The 22,314-nt window shown below is 39.1% G+C and overlaps 3 protein-coding genes across 3 annotated transcripts; 1 reads left to right on the top strand and 2 right to left on the bottom strand.

The window, feature by feature from the left end:
- Window positions 1-2,231: 2,231 nt before the first annotated feature.
- LOC135937408 (putative ankyrin repeat protein RF_0381) lies at window positions 2,232-6,008 on the top strand. Its single transcript, XM_065480559.1, has 2 exons — window positions 2,232-3,159; window positions 5,062-6,008. Exons 1-2 carry the CDS (start codon window positions 2,232-2,234, stop codon window positions 6,006-6,008), a joined length of 1,875 nt encoding a protein of 624 aa, XP_065336631.1.
- Window positions 6,009-12,106: 6,098 nt separating this feature from the next.
- On the bottom strand, window positions 12,107-15,445 carry LOC135937409 (putative ankyrin repeat protein RF_0381). The gene is made up of 3 exons (XM_065480560.1): window positions 14,479-15,445; window positions 13,219-13,284; window positions 12,107-13,152 (listed from the first exon to the last, which is right to left on the bottom strand). The coding sequence occupies exons 1-3, from the start codon at window positions 15,443-15,445 to the stop codon at window positions 12,107-12,109; spliced, it is 2,079 nt and encodes a 692-aa protein (XP_065336632.1).
- A 3,432-nt stretch (window positions 15,446-18,877) lies between these two features.
- On the bottom strand, window positions 18,878-22,019 carry LOC135937410 (putative ankyrin repeat protein RF_0381). Its single transcript, XM_065480561.1, has 2 exons — window positions 21,092-22,019; window positions 18,878-19,824 (listed from the first exon to the last, which is right to left on the bottom strand). The coding sequence occupies exons 1-2, from the start codon at window positions 22,017-22,019 to the stop codon at window positions 18,878-18,880; spliced, it is 1,875 nt and encodes a 624-aa protein (XP_065336633.1).
- Window positions 22,020-22,314: the final 295 nt, after the last annotated feature.

Genomic DNA, 22,314 nt, shown 5'->3' on the forward strand with positions numbered 1-22,314 from the left:
AAAAACTTGCTGCACTTTTTCGTAACAAAAAACGACCTGAAGGTCTTAAAACTAGTGCACGAAAAGGACCCCACTCTGATCGAAACATCCGACTCGCACGGAAGAAGCGCTCTGCACTGCGCGGCCGAATTCAGCAATAGTCAAATGTGCAGTTGGCTCATTAAGGAAAACATCGAACTCGTCAGAAAACCTTTGGTGTTGACCAACAGGCATGTCACGCCGCTCCACTTAGCAATGAGGAACAAAGACAATGGCGCTGACCTTGTTTTTTTCTTTTCTACTTACCACTTGGCATTCGGTCTGGATGATACGAACAAGCGAGGAAAGACGCCGCTGCACTATGCGATTCGTCACCGACATTTCCAAGCAGCTCAGCAGCTGCTGCAATTGGGCGCCAGCACAAAGGTCAGGTACAAATCGAGGATGTGCAACTTGATGCATTGCTGCGCCAAGAGCGACAGCCTGGACGTCGCAAAAGTGTTGCACGCAGTTGACAAAAGTCTGATCCACGGAGTGTGCGTTGGAGGGCTCACTCCTCTCCACATCGCGGCGAGGAAGGGCTCTTTGGCCTTTTTGCAAGTGGCTCCTCGAGGCAGGCGCTGAAGTCGCAGCTTTGGACAACAAACACCGCACGGCGCTTGATTATGTCCATGGAAACAGCGAGGAACTGATGGCCCTTTTGTCTTTGTCCATGAAAGATTCTGATTCTTCAGTGTAAGATTTTGTATAGAATTTAAATCCACTCGCAATTGAAATAGTATAACTTTGAGATTTTCAAATAAAAAACTTGCTTAATAGTTTCATCTTGAATAAGGTAATTTTAGTCGATATTAACAATCCAAACACAAAGAGAAACCGAACTTTAAATACCCCGCCTTTGACGAAGTTTCTGAGCACACCAATCGATTCCTGAGGGTAGAATTAGGTAAAGTGGATATTTTTTCCTACCAAAAAGTCCAGTGCAACTTGCTAACTTTATTCCCGCCAATTAATATGGACCTGCGCATGCGTCAGAGCTGGTTTAGGCACTTGCAGAGAGACCGCCTGTACAAATGACTCTTTTGTCAGATCCAGCCAGCTCTGACGCATGCGCTTTTATCGCATATAATACGTTTATTCAATTTTAAACTGAACCCAAGTGTGGGGGAACATTGAAATCAGGAATTGCTTTGGCCACCCTGTTGACCAAACTTCAATCAGCAATATTGCATTCTTCTACATTATTAGCCTGGTAAAAGTACAAAACTCGCTTCAGTGACAAAAATTAATTTATTAGAAAGACAGATCCAATTTTACTAACAACAAACGTAGATCGATTTGCAGAAAAGAGAAGCAAATGATTTACATTTCAATTACTAGTTTTGATAAACATCAATAAATTTTTTTAGGGTCGCAATCGCCGAGGAAGCATCAGAGTTCATTTCAACCTGAACTTTGGAGAGAATATTAGTTTCTAGGCCAGTCAAATGCGGCAGAAAGGCGGATTTCCCTTCTTGACGACTTTGTAATAATAAAATTACTCTGTGTCATTTCCCTCCAGCTCGTTCACTTTTACTCTCAAAAAACTTTTAGACTGTTATAGACCGATGGAAATACCGAAAATAGCCATAAAATATACCGTATTTGAGGTATTTGAGTCTGCCCCTCCAAATAGCATAGATAATTAGAAATTCCTTTTAACATGGACAGTCGCTGTCACTCTTAAGCTCACCTGCCTAAGGTTTGATCGACATCAGTGTCGTTTTTATAACAACAAACGATAAATTCTCTGAAATTATTTTTCTGGCGGGAAAGAAGCTCAGATATTAAGGACTGCTACATATGCAATTTTTTTTGCATGTATAATAATAAGGTAGGTTTATTTTAAAACTTATTACGGCTTAATCAAAACGTTTTTAAATTATATTTCCACCAGACCAGTAAATTCATGAAATTGAAAGAAAATATTTCCATCAATCAAATCTTTGATCCTTTTTATCATTTTATATATTGCCAATTAGGGAAATAGTGCTTCAATTCCATGGCTCACCAACGCAGTTTTTTAATTTCCAAAACCAACAAATTTTTTATTTAATTTCCCTAATTTTGTACACAATAACCCAACTCTAAAGAAAAATTTCGACCGGTTATTCATGGTTAGCATTACAAAAACGCACCTATTTGATGACAGAAACGCTCGTCGGGCTGAAAATAATTTCAACTATCTCTTTTTCCAGACAAAATTTTAAAAAATGACGAGACATCCGTTTATGGGAGCACTCGACATTGATCACTTCATGAATAAATTACAAGAAGGCTCATCAAGCGCATTGCTGCTCGCAGCCAGGGATAAAGACCTGAAGAGCTGCTTGATGGCGCTGCAAACATGCGGCGAGGATCCGGAGGCCACCACCAAGTCCAAACTGACGCTGTTGCACTTCGCTGCAGTGAACCAGGAGCACGGCGTTGAAATCTTTAATCATTTCAAGAAAATCGTCCAGATGAAAGAGGACATTGACGGCGAGTGGCCCATCCACTACGCCCTGAGGAAGGGCGACTTCCACTTTGCCACGTTGATGCACAGGTCGGTCACCCAAGCTGCAGGAAGTGAAAACTTGGTACTTTTCTTCGTAACAAAAAATAGTCTGGATTTTGCCAAATTTGTGTGTCTGAGGGAAGAAAAACTGATTTATGCGATGGACTCGATAAAAAGAGCCTTTCACTACGCGGCTCGTTTTGCCGGAAGGGAAATGTGCGAGTGGCTCTGCGAACGGTTCCTCGACCCGAATTTTTTGACAAAGAACAAAGAATCGCCGCTCCACTTCGCCGCAATGAATAAAAAACACGGCGTAGAGCTCGTCAAGTTCTTCGCATCTCAAGGTTTAAATTTGGACCACAAAAACAATTTAGAGAGGGCGCCGCTTCACTTTGCTCTTGAAGCCGAAAACCTGGACGTAGCGACGCAATTGGTCGAATCGGGCGCCAGCATCACGATCAAAATCAGTGAGAGCAAAACCCTGATGCATTTTTGCGCCTACCAGGGCAGACTGGAAAGCGCCGAATGGCTCCACAGTAGGAACAGATTTCTGATCAACGAATTGTGCAAGGACAGGATGACCCCTTTACACGTCGCGGCCATGAAGGGTCACTTTAATTTCTGCAAGTGGCTCGTAGTGCAAGGTGTGAATGCCAAATCCCTGGCAAGTCGCGCTACGCATGGGATTATGTGACGAATAATCTGGCGCTGCGGAGATTTTTGTCTGATGCCACAAAATCGCGGTCAGGCTATCTCGTTCATTGATATTTTTAAAAGGTAACAAATATGGAATCTATTGAATAATAAAGCCTCTAATCATCAGAACAATGCAGAAACAATTTGATTTTTTATTAATTGAATATAAACTGTACCAGTGAGTTATTTAAAATAATTAATGTTGAGGGAAAGTATTGAATATTTCCAGGGAATTTTTAGATGCCAGTTCAATTTTTATAATATGCCAAGAATTATATCCTTCTCCCTGTGTAGTATTGTAATAAATTTCTGGAATTTTTCTCAAGCTTTAAAAATTTTCCATGCTTTATTCACTTTGGGCGAAAAATATGACATTTTAAATTATGTTAAATATTTTCGTAATAAACCGCAGTTACTTTAGCCCTTTTATAGTTCGAAGCCATCATCACTAGGCGGCAAATTTAAAGGTACTTCCGGTGCGGTTTCAGACTGCTGCTGTGCATTTTTAACTGAATATTCTTTTATTTTGACATGGTGAAACCAAAATCGGTTTAGCCAATCGCCGTAGAATAGTGAAAAGCTATTTTTTGAAATATATAGAATATTTCTGAACGTTTCTACGGTGATTGGCTGGAGTGAATTTTGGTTTTCAGCACGTCAAAAGAAACTATATTAAGTAAAGAATGCACAGTAGCAATATTGAGTCTGAAATCGCAGCTGAAGTGACTTAAAAATTAAATTTTTTACTGAAGTATACGGTGGCGCAATCTGTTGCCGGCTTCGAACACCAATGGCTTTTCTACAAGATTCATAAATATAGGAATTAAAATATGCATTTGAAGGTAATATTTCACGATTTTCGTCCAACCTGTTATTCCAACAATTGATTAAATGTTAAATATTTATTTGTGCAAAATTTCTCGCTCTTCTGAAGTTTTATATCCTGACTATAGATTATAGATCGTTGGCAGGAGCAAATTATTATTTTTCTAACGAGGGAAGATAGACCAAAAAGCCATCACTCCTCACTCCCCTGCCTCTTCCGATTTCTCCTCTTCAACACGAGTGCCGTCTCCGTGCGTTCATTCGTTGCCTTCTCTTGACCGGCGCTAGACAATCGACTTGAATCCGCAGCTCCACCAATTTTAAAAGACCACATTTTTTAATCGAAGACTGAGAGCAAAGAATTATTTTGCTATTTTTAAAGATCGTCCTCGATCTCAACAGAAAAACAGGTGAGTTTGTGATTTTTATTATTAATCTCTGATTGCGTAAATACAAGAAATTAGTTGCAAAATGCCGTAAACTTTATTTCAAGATCCCGTGAATTTAATAATAGTGATTCTAAAGATATATGTTTTTTAAATTATTTCTCAGTATGTATATTATTTAATTTTGAATGGAATCTATGGAATGACGAAAAGTAAAGAATTCAGCAATGTTAAAAATGCGTTGATAAATATTCTGTCTCTATCATTTGAGCAGTAAAAATAGCTTGCATGTTTAAGATGTTCGACAAATTTCTCTGGACAAGCCGGGCTAGAAAATATTTTCCTCTTTTATGCCTGACTGTAAATTTATTTGTAAGGCAAGTTGCATGATTATTTATTTTATTTTTTTCAGCCGCTTTTTCGCTGATCTTTTGGAAGGAAGGAAGGAAGGATCTTGCTTTTCCTTTTTTTATGTAAGTATTGGTCATCATTGGAAATTATTTATAATTTAAACTAATTAATTTTCTATTCTCTTTATAGAAAAAAAAACGAAAATGAGAACGTTTATGGGAACTGCGGACATATCCTATTTTATGCAAAAAAACAAAAATGAGGGGTTGACCTCCCTGATGGTCGCAGCCCGGGATAAAGATCTGAAGACCTGCACGAGGCTGGTGAACGAAGGCGCAGATCCAAAAGAAGTTTCAGATTGCGGCCTGACGCTGCTCCACTTCGCCGCAATAAACCAGGATCACGGAGTGGAAATCTACTCCTACTTCTACAACCTCATTCTTGACCGTGAGGACGTCGACGGCGAAGAACCCATCCACTACGCCCTGAGGAAGGGCGACTACAACTTCGCCGTAGAAATGCTCAGGTTGCGGAAAGCGGGAGCAGACAACTTGCTGCATTACTTCGTGATGCACAACAATCTGGACTTCGCCAAATTGGTGTTGGAGAGGGACCCCGATTTAATCCGCTTCGTCGATAATCGCAGCAAAACCCTGCTGCACTTCGCGGCCCAGTACGCCAACAGGTCGATGTGCGAGTGGCTCGTCGGGCAGAAGCTGGCCCCAGACGCCCAGAGCGACCGGGGATCCACGCCAATGCACTTCGCCATGAGAAACCGACAGCACGGCGCAGATCTCGCGTCATTCTTCGCCTCCAAGGTGCCGAAATGGAACAAGATGAACAAGCATGGTCTGACGCCTCTGCATTGGGCCCTCCAGTACGAGAACCTCGAGGCTGCCACGCGGCTGCTCGATTTGGGCTGCAGCATTCGGATCATAACGAAAGATATGAAGAACCTTTTGCACTTTTGCGCCGAGAAGAATAAACTGAAGAGTGCCAAACTGGTGCACCGCTGGGACGGAAATCTGATCGGGAAGACCTGCCTGGACGGGATGACCGCCCTCCACTTTGCGGCTAAAAATGGCGATTGGGAGTTCTGCGACTGGCTCATTGACTCGGGTGTCGACGTTGTCAAACTGGACATTCAAGGTCGCTCGGCATCCAATTACGTGAATAACGAGAACGAAGAACTGTATGATCTTTTAATGGAAGCAGAGAAGATACAACGATCTTAAACTGTACAAATTGAATATATCTGTAGATATGATTTTACAAAACTAATGAATTTTAGATCAAATACAATTTTTTAAAATTAGACGACTTGAAATAAAACAACCTTGCATGCAAAACTGAAGTATACGAGATCTGGAATTTTATTAATTTTATATATACGCACACTTCCTTTTCGTCTCTAATATAATTCCATTTTAGGAAATTTAACTGCAAAGAAGAATTAATTATTGGACTTATTTGATAAGGCCTGAAAAATCGTTTTAAAAACATATATATCTTTAATGCTTACGTCTGCTTAAACTATGGGTATAAAATGCTTTAAATTAGTTACAGAAATAGAAAATAAATTTCCAATTTCCAATTTTACTTTGTACTGAAACCCACACTATTTTGTAAGCAGATTTAATTAAATTTGCTTCTTTGTGGACTTTAAAATTTAGATTTGGGAAGATCTGGTAAAGTTGAAAATTTTCCATCTTGGTTCATGTGAACGTCTTTGAAAACTGTCCATTTTGGGGCAAACAGAAATTGATCAAAAGCATGTTATAAAAATTAGTTAATTAAGTTTTGAGGTAATAATGATGGTAAATATTTTCTCAGGATATATTCTCCTTTTCAAAGAGCTATAAATTGTTTTAAAATTATATCGTTGGTTTTTAAAAAAATATTTCGACAGGCGCTTACTTTCATGTACGACGCCTGCAACGCGAAAATTCTGCAACCCGCGTGATTTGCGTACCACGCGGATTGAAAACTTCATTATTTGCAGGCGCATATTTTTTTTCAGCGTCATGCTCATGGTGACTTTGTACTAATTAAAATTGCTGTTTTTAATGAGAATGCAGATGAATAACATATTTATGAATTCAATTTTAAATTGTTCAATCCAAATTTCTAAAGAATTCGCATAGTTTATTGATTGTTTGTAGATTTTATCCTCCAAATTTTTTAGTAAAAATGCGAAGTGTTAACTTGGCTGGTTCTTGATGTGCTTTTAATTGATGCCATCGCGTGACAGGCAACTTTTGCTGCATCAAAATTTAGTAAAAATGTGCTTCCTGCGTGTGTAACTTAGGGAATCCACCATTTCCAGAACGAATAGATTTTTTGAACACATTGAAATCCGCCATACCAAATAAAAGCTTCAGTCCAACATTGGAGGTCATATTTTGGGATGGCATTTATTTTCTTGAAGGAATAATGGCGCATGAAACAGAGAAAACTAACTTAAAACAGACATCGATCACAATCTAAATAAAATCTCCATCTCTGATGTAACCTTTTTGTTCTCTCCGTTCCATACAATTTTCTTATTGAAATAATTTATTGATACCATGTTCGCATAAATTTGTACCAAACAAGAGGAATGCCGATTAAAACACCAATTTGAGCGTTTTAACTATATCAAAGTTCCTAATAAGCTTCCTACTACACTACCTGGAAGCACATTTTTATTAAATCTAGATGCAGCAAAAGTTATCTGTCGGAAAACTATAGATGATAAAAAAACCCTTCAAGAGTATGCCGCAAATCGATTATTTGGAGCATAAATTCAAAAATTTAGAGAGTAAAATCAACAAAGAAACGATAATTATCCCGATTCTTAAGCAATGGATTGAACAATATATAATTAAAACTTAAAAAAATCATAGTACTTCTTCCTCTTATTAAAAATTAAACAATTTTAATTATTGATACTTACCACGGTAAAGAATCTTGACAAAAAAGGCACCTGCATAAAGTTCAAACCACACGGTATATGCAAATCAGGCAAAAAGCAGAATTTTTGCATTGCAGGCGTCGTACTTGAATGAACGCGCTTTTCAAAATATTTCTTTACTTCTCGAAGCCATAATACATTTTTTTTTAATATCATAAATTTCAAACAATTATTGATCATAAAAGGTAAGGATAAATTCTGATAGCATATTTACCATTCTTCCTTCCTCTATATTTAATTAACATATTTTTGTATCATAGATACTTGATCCATTTCCATAATATGTTTTTTATAATTCACAGAATATTTTATTATTCCTCATAAACCTCGCCCAGATATAAATAACATGACTGGGACTCATCAAAGCATTTGATTCGCGTCAGCCAGCCAAGAGACACTCATTTGGAGCAACAGACCAAGCTATTTTACCTCAAAAAACAGGGTAAATATATACGTTTTACACATTATGTATGTAAGTTTTAATGGGCTTGCAATACTTTCATATTGTAATTAGGACCTAAAATCTTCTGAATAGTACTCTGGTTGAACTCAACTCGTACGTGTGCTATTAATATAGTCTTGAAGGATTTCTAAAAAATAATCATGGCAAAAGAGATGTTCATAAAAATTATTACGCTCTCAAATTATCTACACTCGATTTGAAATTAAAAAAGTAAACCTTTTAAAGGACAGAGTTTAGCGCAAGTGGATCTCCTTCTCAAGAAATATTATTTGATATGCATATTTTATTTCCAGATAATACAATCCTAAAATCTATTTGAAATTGTAATTCTTCTATGGGAATTGATCTGTACACTCTGTCATCAAACGGGTCTTTCCAAGAATTAAGCGAATGAGAGTTAAAAAATTGTGAAATTCCTTATTTTTTGAATGCTTTAGTGTTATTAAATGACTTAACACAATAAACTTACGATTTTAATGTAAATGCTGCGTTTTAGTATTAAATTCTGCACTGTAATTGCGTTTCTTTTGATGAGCCGAAAGCAAAAATCCGAACATGCCAATCATCATACATAATTGTTTCTTGCAAATGCTTTTAAGCCAATTAATTTGACTGTACAGAATAAATGTTTTAGCAATAAGAAATAAATTAGAAAATTATAGAATTCACAGAGACGCAGGATTAAGTCTGAAATCGCAGCGGCATATTCCTTAAAAAAACCTGCATCCACTGGCAGCTTCAAATGAAGGGGTTTTTGCAGCTTGTTAAAATTGGGAACATTTTTTATAGACCGATGTGACCCAATCGTGAATTTCGGATTTATGTAGGCTATTATGTTCATTCTTGGAAAATCAACAACATACCAGCGAATAACATAATATTTTTCACTCTGTTACAGACAAATTCAGGACTTACAATGGTAAAGAGTTTGAGTAATCTTTCGGCTGAGACGATCATAAAGAACCTCAATAGATACGGCGATGAGATATATAAACAATTATGTGAGCCTTGCATAAACATGCACATTCCCATTTGAATGAAATCAATGCATGTAGATTGAAGTTTTATTGTTGTTTATTCCTTTTACATCCCCAAAGATCCAAGAAATTAAATATGCATTTTGTTTTAGCTCCACCCGGTCGAGATATGGTCCTGAATAGATTACTGACGCAATCTAAAAACTCTGGTGGCGAGAAATTTAGGAGTGTGTTGCCCAACCTGCACCGTTTGTTCAGCTATGCAACTTATTCAATTGACACAAGATCGCTGACAAACATTATCTCCGACCCACACGACCAAAGCTTGAAGCAGGTAAAGCCTGCTTTTTAATTTACCTCTACTCGATTCCCTTCTGATGGATTTTTTGCCAATCTTAATAAAGGCTCTGGAAATGATTGCCTCACATGCTACAGATCTAAGAGAGCTGAATGTTTCCAGTCCGAGCACGCCGTATTATCGTCTTCAGCCAAGTGAAGTCTCTTTGATTTGCAAATTGAAAAACTTGACACATCTTTCTTTTGGCATTTGGCCCATGCCTATTGAGATGAGTATGTTAGATTTGACGACAATCGTGCGAGAATGCCAAAACCTGCAATCCATCAATGCATATTGCTGTCCAAATGACGTTGCTTTCCTCAGCGAAAACATTTTTCCGTATCAAGTCATTGATTCTTGTAGTAATGCTTGTCATACTTTTCTTTATAATGTATGTTTTGTCGAATTCGCCAAACAATTGCCACAAAATCTGACCGGTCCTTACTTTTGCTGGGTGGCTCTACTGGAGTCTGAGAAAGATCTAAATTTCTTGGAAGATGCGCTGACTCAACATTCCAACGTAAGCATTAATTTCCTAGATTTAAACATCCGATCCAATTTCTGAAACTTGATCATTTTCACGTGTACATATTAATTGATCAGGTACTTCAAAAATTTAATCGGTTTATGTCTAGGATTAACGATTTCATTTTCCTTGGATGTGCGCGTCGACTAGTCGTCATTCAAGTTTTATTTTTCCAGATTTAAAAGTTCAATTACTACACATTTTTCGTTTTCAGACGAACATAAACAGTGATCAGGGGCTGAGAAAAGTTGATCAGGTCATGCCCAAGTTAAAAAGCGTAAAATTCATTTGTGAATATTACTCATCGCCACATTTGCTGCGCTTCTTGGAAGAAAACGGACAAAATTTAGACGAGCTGAGCATTCGACCACCATCACCTGCTAGAATACATGAAACAATCCCATCAAACATGTCGCTGACCCAAGTTTTGAACTGTTGTAGTAATTTGAGCATTTTTGAGATGCGTCGCTTGAAATTGACCAGCTTCGATGCGCCATCCACTGCCTTGGCAAGACTGCGAAAATTCACTTGGTCATGCAATAGGTGCGAAATTTCATGATCCACGCAATAACCGCAATTATATCATTTTACTTTTTTTTGTAGGGAAACGCAGGGATTTCCAATATCGAGCATTTTGTCAGCGCCACTGTTGGAGGAAGTGGAATTCGAAGACTTCCAACTTGATATCGGCCCCGATGATGATTTGTTGGATAGAATTAAGGAGAGAGAGATTTTGAAGAATTTGAAAAAGTTTTATTTCTTTGACTTGAGGGTTCCACCATTTCCAGAACGAGTTGATTTATTGCACACGTTGAAATCAACCATACCAAAAGCCTCAGTCAAACATTTTAGGTCACATAAGGGGAAGGCATATAAGTTGTTGAAGGAATATCGAAATTAAATAGATTGAATGTAATTTTAAATAAATTTCTCTGGTCTCAATCAAAATTATCTCCATCTGTGATAACCTTTTATAAATTATTTTATTCCCACCGTTCCTAACAATCTTATTGAAATCATTATGATACCATGTTCGCATATCGTCGAACCAAATATATGAGGAAAATCACTAAATATAAATAAAAGCCAATTAAATTTAAAGGATAAAATCATCAATAAACTATGCAAATTCTTAAGCCATATGGTTTGAACAATTTAAAATTGAAATAAATAAAAGTATAGCCTTTATTGTCAATTTCATTAAAAGTTAACAATTTTAACTAGTGATGATGAGTCACCATGAGTATGAAGCTGAAAGAATTAACTGCACACCTGTCGACTTTTCTGAACCTCCTCTAGATAGCCAATGGAATTTGGGGTAGGTTTTTTCAATTTAAGGCCGTTTTGAACAGTGAAGAATTTGCTAAAAGTGCAAATCGACGCGATTGATTTTTCTCTTTACATTAATAAACGGGTAGGAAGGGGGATTAGGGTTGATCCTCTTCAAAACATTTCTGTTATTTAGGGAAGGTTAAGACGAGATGAACGGTTTGCAATTCTAATGGTTAGAACCCGAGATTTGAAAGTTGCAAAAATAACGAAAATAAATATATTACTACTATTATTTCGTGTTTTTGGGTTCTTTGCACCTCCAAATCTCGGGTTATAACTATCCGAATTGCAAAAACAAACCACAGTTAGACTCTTCTTGACTTGCACTAACCAGCTAAGGTATTTAGAGGGTGCCTACCCCCATCCTCTTTCAACCCCATTGCAACCATTTTGGTAATAATAATAATTTCATCAAATATGCTTCCTTTGGATTTTTAAATGTTTAAATTCTTTCAAATTCCTTATATATCACCACCTCGTTCCATCTTGCAAACTAAAATATACAATTTATTTATTTTTACGAGGGTTACTCTTTTTACTGAGCTTTCAAGACTAATTTTGATTTATAGCCAATTATGTTTATTCCTCAGCAACTTATGGTTATGGATTATTCAGATTAATAGTTGAAAAAAATACCTTAATTTATGTTCATAAGGTTTATTTGAAAATCTAACAATTACATTTTCTTTTCATAGACAAAATGATGTTTGCGTGTATAGCCCTAAACCATAAATAGTTCAAAAATTTAATCAGTTTCTGTTCCTTTATTCATTGCTGCTGATAACAAGTTCTTCAATTTTGTATTATCTTTCACGTAATCGAGCGCTGAACGGTGTTGGTTGTCCAGCATTTGAACGTCGACGCCCGCCTCGATGAGCCACTCGCAGAACTCCACGTCGTCATTTTTGACCGCGAGGTGGAGGGCGGTCAACCCGTCGAGGAAGCTGTCCCCGATCAGATTTCCGTTCCAGCGGTGCAACAGTTTGGCACTCTCCAGTTTATTCTTCTCGGCGCAAAAGTGCATAAAATTCTGCATCCCTTTTACCCTGATCATTAAATTGGCGCCCAAATCGATCAACCGCCTGGCTGCTCCGATTTTCTGGTGCTGGAGGGCCCAGTGCAGTGGAGTCTGCCCTTTCTTGTTCCTGACGTCCCAATTTACGACCTTGCTGGTGAAGAAAAGGACAAGGTCCTCTGCGTGCCTTTTATTTCTCATGGCGAAATGCAGAGGCGTCGAACCCTTGTCGCTCTTGGAATCCGGAGAAAATTTCTTCCTGACGAGCCACTCGCACATCGCCCTGCTGCCATACTGGGCAGCGAAGTGCAGCAGGTTTTTCCCGTGATGACCATCATCGGAAATGTCTAACAGACTCGAGTCCCAGTTGTACAACAATTTGACGAACTCGAGATTATCGAGCACAACCATGTACAAAAGCAAGTTTCTCTGTTCGTCGTACCTCAAACTGAGCATTGCTTCTGCGAAGTCGAAGTTGGCCTTCCTCAGGGCGTAGTGGATGGGTTCCTCGCCGTCAACGTCTGCTCTGCCGTCCTTCACGATGTTGTAGAAGTAGGCGTAGATGTTCACGCCGTGATCCTCGTTTATTGCGGCGAAGTGGAGCAGCGTCAGGCCGTACGCGGTGTGTTGTTTTGGGTTTTCGCCTTCGTGCACGAGCTTCATGCACGTTTTCAGATTGTTATTCTTGGCCGCGACCATCAAGGGGGTCAACTCCGGGTCATTTATTTTCGCCATGAAATTGGCAGTGTCGGCAACTCCAAATAACTCCATTTCTTCTAGGAAAAAAGATAAATAAATATTAATTTATAATTTTACATCGAGGAATAATGTAAAATACTTACTTAAAATTTTTGGTATTTTCTTTCCTATGTAAGGGACAAATTTCCAGGATTTCAGCGCCAAAACAACTGAAAATAAAATTTCAATTAAATCTCAATATTTCAAAAAAAGGAAGGGATTTTTAATCAATGAAACGTTCTTACAGACAGATATTTTTACTTCACTTGCATGTCAAGCACTTTAACTATCTGAGGTATTTTCCATTACTTCGACTACAAACCGAAGATAAAGAATTTTCCACATTCTGACGAAATCGTTGATTGTTTTCTTACTTTTCGAGCAGCCTTCAGACTCAATACATATTTAATTTCAAATGATAGAAACAACGGAAAAAAACAGTACAATTTCTTAAATTATTACGTTAATATCATTTACTCAAACAATTCTAGTAAGTAAATAAATAAATTATTACAATTTTTATAAAATAAATCCTTGCTCTAGGAATTAATCAGCAATTTCAAATTTTGTAGGCTTCAAGTTGCATAAAAAATTAAATTAATTAAATAAAAAATGTTAATTACGCACCTGTTTTTGTTCAGATCAAGCAGAAAGCAAAATGATTTGCTTATATACTTCTTTTCGGGAGAGCGGATCCAAGTCGATCGTCGTGCGCTTGTTGGCGGTGATTGAGCGAGTGAGCAGTAACTGTACAATTTATTTTTCAATTCGAACAAGAGAGAAAGAAACGCGGCCGCATTGGTGGGGAGTGATTTATTAGCTTTTCTCAAATATCACTCTAAATTTTAATCAAGAAAGTGATATGCGGAAATGATCAATTTTACCGATGTTTTCCAAAAAAATATGCAAATCGCATTCTGGCACGACAGTTTTTCAATTAATTTGCAAATTTCGCCTTTACATTCAAGCCATCTTTTTTTAAATTAATTCCTGAGCTGCCTTAATAAACTGGCAAAATATATTTCTTAAAAATTAAATTTAGTTAGGGGAAGACGAACCCTCTGCCCTCTAGCCATCTTTTAGGAAAGGATTCCTTGTCTATTCTGAGGAAATAATAGGAAAAATAAAAAGTTAAATTTAATTCAATTTAAAGAAGCGCACATTTTATCCAAAGCGATTGACCATTATGCCGCAGGAATAATTTCTTTGTGTGCGTATAAATTTAATTAATAAAATGCCAGATCTCTTACTCTTCAGTTTTGCATGCAAGGTTGGTTTATTTCAACTCATCTAATTTTTAAAAAACTGTATTTTACCAAAAAATGGTTCATCAGTTTTGTAAAAACATTTCTATGGATAAATACAATTTGCACAGTAAGATTCTTGCACCTTCATTTCTTCTGCTAAACCCTCCTGCAGTTCTTCGTTGTCTTTATTCACGTAATCGAGTGCCGAGCGACCTTGATTGTCAAGTTTGAAAATGTCGACACCCGAGACAATGAGCCACTTGCAGAACTCCACGTCACCATTTCTGGCCGCGAAGTGGAGGGCGGTCATCCCGTCCAGGCAGCTGTTCCAGATCAGATTTCCGTTCCAGCGGTGCACCAGTTTGGCACTCTTCAGTTTATTCTTCGCGGCGCAAAAGTGCAAAAGGTTCATCATGTCTTTCGTTATGATCCGAATACTGCAGCCCAAATCGAGCAGCCGCGTGGCAGCTTCGAGGTTCTCGTACTGGAGGGCCCAATGCAGAGGCGTCAGACCATGCTTGTTCGTCTTGTTCCATTTCGGCACCTTGGAGGCGAAGAATGACGCGAGATCTGCGCCGTGCTGTCTGTTTCTCATGGCGAAGTGCATTGGCGTGGATCCCCGGTCGCTCTGGGCGTCTGGGGCCAGCTTCTGCCCGACGAGCCACTCGCACATCGACCTGTTGGCGTACTGGGCCGCGAAGTGCAGCAGGGTTTTCCTGCGATTGTCGACGAAGCGGATTAAATCGGGGTCCCTCTCCAACACCAATTTGGCGAAGTCCAGATTGTTGTGCATCACGAAGTAATGCAGCAAGTTGTCTGCTCCCGCTTTCCGCAACCTGAGCATTTCTACGGCGAAGTTGTAGTCGCCCTTCCTCAGGGCGTAGTGGATGGGTTCTTCGCCGTCGACGTCCTCACGGTCAAGAATGAGGTTGTAGAAGTAGGAGTAGATGTCCACTCCGTGATCCTGGTTTATTGCGGCGAAGTGAAGCAGCGTCAGGCCGCAATCTGAAACTTCTTTTGGATCTGCGCCTTCGTTCACCAGCCTCTTGCAGGTCTTCAGATCTTTATCCCGGGCTGCGACCATCAGGGAGGTCAAACCCTCATTTTTGGTTTTTTGCATAAAATAGGATATGTCCGCAGCTCCCATAAACGTACACATTTTCGTTTTTTTTTCTATAAAGAGAATAGAAAATTAATTAGTTAAAATTATAATAATTTCCAATGATGACCAATACTTACATAAAAAAAGGAAAAGCAAGATACTTCCTTCCTTCCTTCCTTTTAAAAGATCAGCGAAAAAGCGGCTGAAAAAATAATATGATAATAATCGTGCAACACCTCTCGTTTACAAATAAACCGTCAAGGATAAAAGAGGAAATATTTGACAGTCCGGCTTGTCCAGAGAAATGCGTGAAACATCTTAAATAATTATGCAAGTTATTTTAAACTGTTCAAACGAAAAAGACAGAATAATTACCAACGCATTCTTAACATTGCTGAGAATTCCTTACTTTTCGTCACTCCACAGATTCCATTCAAAATTAAATAAAATACATAATGAGAAATCATTTTAAAAAACAAATGTATATGCTTAATATCTTGAGATCAAATCTATATTTAAATTCAAATGGCATTTTGCAATTAATTTCTTGTTTTTACGCAATCAGAGATTAATCATAAAAATTACAAACTCACCTGTTTCTCGGTTGAGATCGAGGACAACCTTTAAAAATAGCAAAATAATTCTTTGCTCACGGTCTTCGATTAAAAATGTAGTCTTTTAAAATTTGGGAGAGCTGCGGATACAATTCGATCGTCTAGCGCTGGTCAAGAGAAGGCAACGAGTTAAGAGTGAACGTTGACGGCACACTCGTAATGAAGAGGAGAAAACGGCTGAGGGTGGGGAAGTGAGGAGTGATAGCTTTTTGGTCCATCTTCCCTCGTTAGAAAAATAATCGGCTCCTCCCGAGTGACTCCCAATGACCTTCAGTCAGGATACAACTTGAGGAAAGCGAGAAATTTTTCACAAATAAATATTTAACATTTAATAAATTTGAAAATTGTTTGATTGTCGGTTGGACCAGCATCATGAGAAGTTTTACCTTCAAATATTTGTTTCCTATATTTGACTATTTAGCAAATTACTAAAATGTTTTAGATTATCAAAAAATGTTTGCTCTGAAAAAGCAAAGTTATATCTCGGATATTTTAATACAATAGTTATTGAAGCTTGGAAGAAAGTTTTAAAGCAAAAGAAAAATATTCTTGGAACATTATGACAAAAAAAAATAAATAAAAAATTAGCATTTTACAATTTTATTCTTTCCCACGATCAACATTTTATTATTTAAAAAACTCGTTTGTAAAATTTATAAACTTACCTTTTTGATATAATTTCAATAAAAGTTTCGCATATAAGTAGTCCTTATCAATTCAGCTTCTTTCCCGCATCATGGAAAGAATTTCAGTATAAATTTCTTTTTTCTGTCAAATAACTACGCTGATATCGATTAAACCATGGCTTATGGCCAAGAGAGTCTGCAGGTGCTGAGACAACGACAGTTATTCTGTTCACGAGTAGACAAAGCCAACGGTGTGCGGAAAACATTTGTCCGCTCCATAGCGAAAAAGTTATTAAGCGGGCAAATTTGCCCATTTCCTCCCTGAGTACCTTTCGGCAGGTATATCTCCGGACCTGGGCAAAATAAAAATAAAAGCTCTCTAGAGGCGATGGAAAATTTATCTGCAAACATTTTAAGACCAAAATTGACTTGATCGAATGAAAAACCTGGGAGAAGATAGGTTTGGCGCGCGGCGCGGAAAGGTTTTTCGCCTCCCATAAGCTTAACATGGGAATTTCGAATTCGGATTTCGGGCGGAAAAAATTCTTTTCGGCCGCGAATGCAAAAATATACTTTTCCGCCCGGCGAACAGTCCCTGCAAACCGATTTTGGAGGAAATCCAACGCATAGGCGAATTACGGCGGAGCATTGAAAATCCGCGTTTTGCCGTGCACGCAAATGGCCAGGCTGAAAATACGCGCGGCGCCGCCGCGGAGCCGCCAGCAGCTGAATCTTTAATTTGACCATCGGACACACACGAGTGCGTGCGCGGGTGTCTGAAACCGAATTTTTAGCGGTCTAATTCTTCCCAAATTCATTTTATAAGGGATTTTCGGTTTTAGGTGTGCAAAACGTGTGCACGGCAGGAGGAGCGTGCGGCGCGGCACCGTGCCGCACACATTTATTTTTGCCAAAATTCGAGTATTCGCCGCAGGGTCGACCGCGACCCCTCTTTCGAAAGTGCCCGCCGAGTACTTCAACCTGGCGTGCCCAAACGACGTTCCTCAGGGTCCCCCGACCTGAGACCGATTCCCAGGCCGAATTTAATTGCGTTTTCGGCGTTTCTTTAGCAAGTTTGACGCTGCGTTGCGTCGACTAGCCGCACTTCGAACCATCAACCTTCCTCAGGACGCCCACCCTGAGCACTTTTACTGCGCGATTTTAGCGGTGGCAACGATTCATTTCGCTTCCTTCGTTATAATTAGAGTGCATAAAAGCGCGTTTTGAATTCGCGTTAGCGGTGCAGCGTGCACAACAGGCGCATTTTGCCCAGCGCAAAGACACATTGTAAATCATTTTTTTGCCGAAATTCGATTAATCGCCGCAGCGTTAACCGCGAGCCCTCATTCGAAAGTACCCGCCGCAACCGGCCGACCTTTCTCAGGTTCCCCCGACCTCAAACCCTCGAACGGAGCGCCTCGGTTTTTGCCATGCGACAACTGGACCGGCGGAACGATTTTCGCGCGCCTGTCGAAATATTTCTCTTAAGACATTATAATTTAATTTTGAAACTTCACAATTTTCAATCAATAATAGCTCTTGAAAAAGAGAAAATATCCTGAAAAAATATTTGCCATCATTAATGCCTCAAAATTTAATTAACTGATTCTTATAACATGCTTTTGATCAATTTCTGTTAGCCCCAAATTAGACAATTTTCAAAGGGGTTTCCATGAACAAAGATGAGGAAATTACAACTTTGCCAGATCCTCCCAAATCTAAATTTCCGTGATTTTGAAGAATTATATAGATAAATTTTAAAGTGCAAAAAACATGCAACATTAATTATTTCCGCTTAAAAATATTCTAAGAGTCATAGAACAAATTAATATAGGGAATTTTAATTTATTTTCTATTACTGTGAGTAAATTTAAGCATTTTATACCCCATTGTTTATGCAGACATTAGCATAAAAAAAAGAATTTTCAGGCCTTAATAAATAGGTCCAATAATTAATTCCTCTCGGCAGTTAAATTTTCAAAAACAGATTTATATTATTGATGAAGTGGAAGTGTGCGTATATATTAAATTAATAAAATGCCAGATCTCTTATTCTTCAGTTTTGCATGCAAGGTTGTTTTATTTCAAGTCGTCTAATTTTAAAAAATTGTATTTGATCTAAAATTCATTAGTTTTGTAAAATCATATCTACAGATATATTCAATTTATACAGTTTAAGATCGTTGTGTCTTCTCTGCTTCGAATAACAGCTCCTGCAGTTCTTCGATTTCTATATTCGCGTAATCGAGTGCCGAGCAACCTTGACTGTCCAGTGTGACAACGTCCACACCCGAGTCAATGAGCCACTCGCAGAACTCCACGTCGCCATTTTTAGCCGCCAAGTGGAGGGCGGTCATCCCGTCCAGGCAGGTCTTCCCGATCAGATTTCCGTCCCAGCGGTGCACCAGTTTGGCACTCTTCAGTTTATTCTTCGCGGCGCAAAAGTGCAAAAGGTTCATCATGTCTTTCGTTATGATCCGAATGCTGCAGCCCAAATCGAGCAGCTGCGTGGCAGCCTCGAGGTTCTCGTACTGGAGGGCCCAATGCAGAGGCGTCAGACCTAACTTGTTCATCTTGTTCCATTTCGGCACCTTGGAGGCGAAGAATGACGCGAGATCTGCGCCGTGCTGTCTGTTTCTCATGGCGAAGTGCATTGGCGTGGATCCCCGGTCGCTCTGGGCGTCTGGGGCCAGGTTCTGCCCGACGAGCCACTCGCACATCGACCTGTTGGCGTACTGGGCCGCGAAGTGCAGCAGGGTTTTCCTGCGATTGTCGACGAAGCGGATTAAATCGGGGTCCCTCTCGAACACCAATTTGGCGAAGTCCAGATTGTTGTGCATCACGAAGTAATGCAGCAAGTTGTCTGCTCCCGCTTTCCGCAACCTGAGCATTTCTACGGCGAAGTTGTAGTCGCCCTTCCTCAGGGCGTAGTGGATGGGTTCTTCGCCGTCGACGTCCTCACGGTCAAGAATGAGGTTGTAGAAGTAGGAGTAGATGACCACTCCGTGATCCTGGTTTATTGCGGCGAAGTGGAGCAGCGTCAGGCCGCAATCTGAAACTTCTTTTGGATCTGCGCCTTCGTTCACCAGCCTCGTGCAGGTCTTCAGATCTTTATCCCGGGCTGCGACCATCAGGGAGGTCAAACCCTCATTTTTGGTTTTTTGCATAAAATAGGATATGTCCGCAGCTCCCATAAACGTACACATTTTCGTTTTTTTTTCTATAAAGAGAATAGAAAATTAATTAGTTTAAATTATAAATAATTTCCAATGATGACCAATACTTACATAAAAAAAGGAAAAGCCAGATACTTCCTTCCTTCCTTCCAAAAGATCAGCGAAAAAGCGGCTGAAAAAATAAAATGAATAATCATGCAACCTGCCTTACAAATAAATTTACAGTCAGGAATAAAGGAGGAAAATATTTTCTAGCCCGGCTTGTCCAGAGAAATTTGTAAAACATCTTAAACATGCAAGCTATTTTTACTGCTCAAATGATAGAGACAGAATATTTATCAACGCATTTTTAACATTGCTGAATTCCTTACTTTTCGTCGATCATTCCATAGATTCCATTCAAAATTAAATAATATACATAATGAGAAATAATTTAAAAAACATATAACTTTAGAATCACTATTATTAAATTCAATTAATTTCTTGTATTTACGCAATCAGAGATTAATAATAAAAATCACTAACTCACCTGTTTTTCTGATGAGATCGAGGGCGATATTTCAAAATAGCAAAATAATTCTTTGCTCTCAGTCTTCGATTAAAAAATGTGGTCTTTTAAAATTTGAGGAGCTGCGGATCCAGGTCGATCGTCTATCGCTGGTCAAGAGAAGGCAACGAATGAACGCACAGTGACGGCACTCGTGTTGAAGAGGAGAAAACGGCAGAGGCAGGGAGTGAGGAGTGATAGCTTTTTCATCCATCTTCCCTCGTTAAATAAATCGGCTCCTCCCAACGATCTACAGTCAGGATACAACTTGAGGAGAGCGAGAAATTTTTCACAAATAAATATTTAACATTTAATAAATTGTTGGAATATCAGGTTGGACGACAATCGTGAAATTTTACCTTCAAATGCATATATTCTAAAACTTCTCTGGAATGTTAAAATTCTTTCCCTCAACATTAATTATTTTAAATAACTCACTGGTACAGTTTATATTCAATTAATAAAAAATCAAATTGTTTCTGCATTGTTCTGATGATTAGAGGCTTTATTATTCAATAGATTTGTTACCTTTTAAAAATATCAATGAACGAGATAGCCTGACCGGGGTTTTGCGGCATCAGACAAAAATCTCCGCAGCGCCAGATTATTCGTCACATAGTCCCATGCGTATCGCGACTTAGAATCCAGGGATTTGGCATTCACACCTTGCCCTACGAGCCACTTGCAGAAATTAAAGTGACCCTTCATGGCCGCGACGTGTAAAGGGGTCATCCTGTCCTTGCACAATTCGTTGATCAGAAATCTGTTCCTACTGTGGAGCCATTCGGCGCTTTCCAGTCTGCCCTGGTAGGCGCAAAAATGCATCAGGGTCTTGCTCTCACTGATTTTGATCGTGACGCTGGCACCCGATTCGACCAATTGCGTCGCTACGTCCAGGTTTTCGGCTTCAAGAGCAAAGTGAAGCGGCGCCCTCTCTAAATTGTTTTTGTGGTCCAAATTTAAACCTTGAGATGCGAAGAACTTGACGAGCTCTACGCCGTGTTTTTTATTCATTGCGGCGAAGTGGAGCGGCGATTCTTTGTTCTTTGTCAAAAAATTCGGGTCGAGGAACCGTTCGCAGAGCCACTCGCACATTTCCCTTCCGGCAAAACGAGCCGCGTAGTGAAAGGCGCTTTTTATCGAGTCCATCGCATAAATCAGTTCTTCTTCCCTCAGACACACAAATTTGGCAAAATCCAGACTATTTTTTGTCACGAAGTAAAGTACCAAGTTTTCACTTCCTGCAGCTTGGGTGACCGACCTGTGCATCAACGTGGCAAAGTGGAAGTCGCCCTTCCTCAGGGCGTAGTGGATGGGCCACTCGCCGTCAATGTCCTCTTTCATCTGGACGATTTTCTTGAAACGATTAAAGATTTCAACGCCGTGCTCCTGGTTCACTGCAGCGAAGTGCAACAGCGTCAGTTTGGACTTGGTGGTGGCCTCCGGATCTTCGCCGCATGTTTTCAGCGCCATCAAGCAGCTCTTCAGGTCTTTATCCCTGGCTGCGAGCAGCAGTGCGCTTGATGAGCCTTCTTGTAATTTATTCATAAAGTGATCAATGTCGAGTGCTCCCATAAACGGATGTCTCGTCATTTTTTAAAATTTTGTCTGGGAAAAGAAATAGTTGAAATTATTTTCAGCCCGACGAGCGTTTCCGTCTTCAAACATGTGCATTTTTGTAATGCTAACTAACATGAATAACCAGTCGAAATTATTCTTTAGAGTTGGGTTATTGTGTAAAAATTAGGGAAATTAAAAAGAAATTTGTCATTTTTGTAAATTAAAAAACTGCGTTGTGGAGCAATGGAATCAATATTTCCTCAAAAGCAATATAAAATTATAAAAAAGATCAATGATTTGCGTGATGGAATATTTTTATAAAATATTT

The sequence above is a fragment of the Cloeon dipterum genome, chromosome 2 (assembly GCF_949628265.1).
Source record: "Cloeon dipterum chromosome 2, ieCloDipt1.1, whole genome shotgun sequence".
In the NCBI taxonomy this organism is placed as follows: Eukaryota; Metazoa; Arthropoda; class Insecta; order Ephemeroptera; family Baetidae; genus Cloeon; species Cloeon dipterum.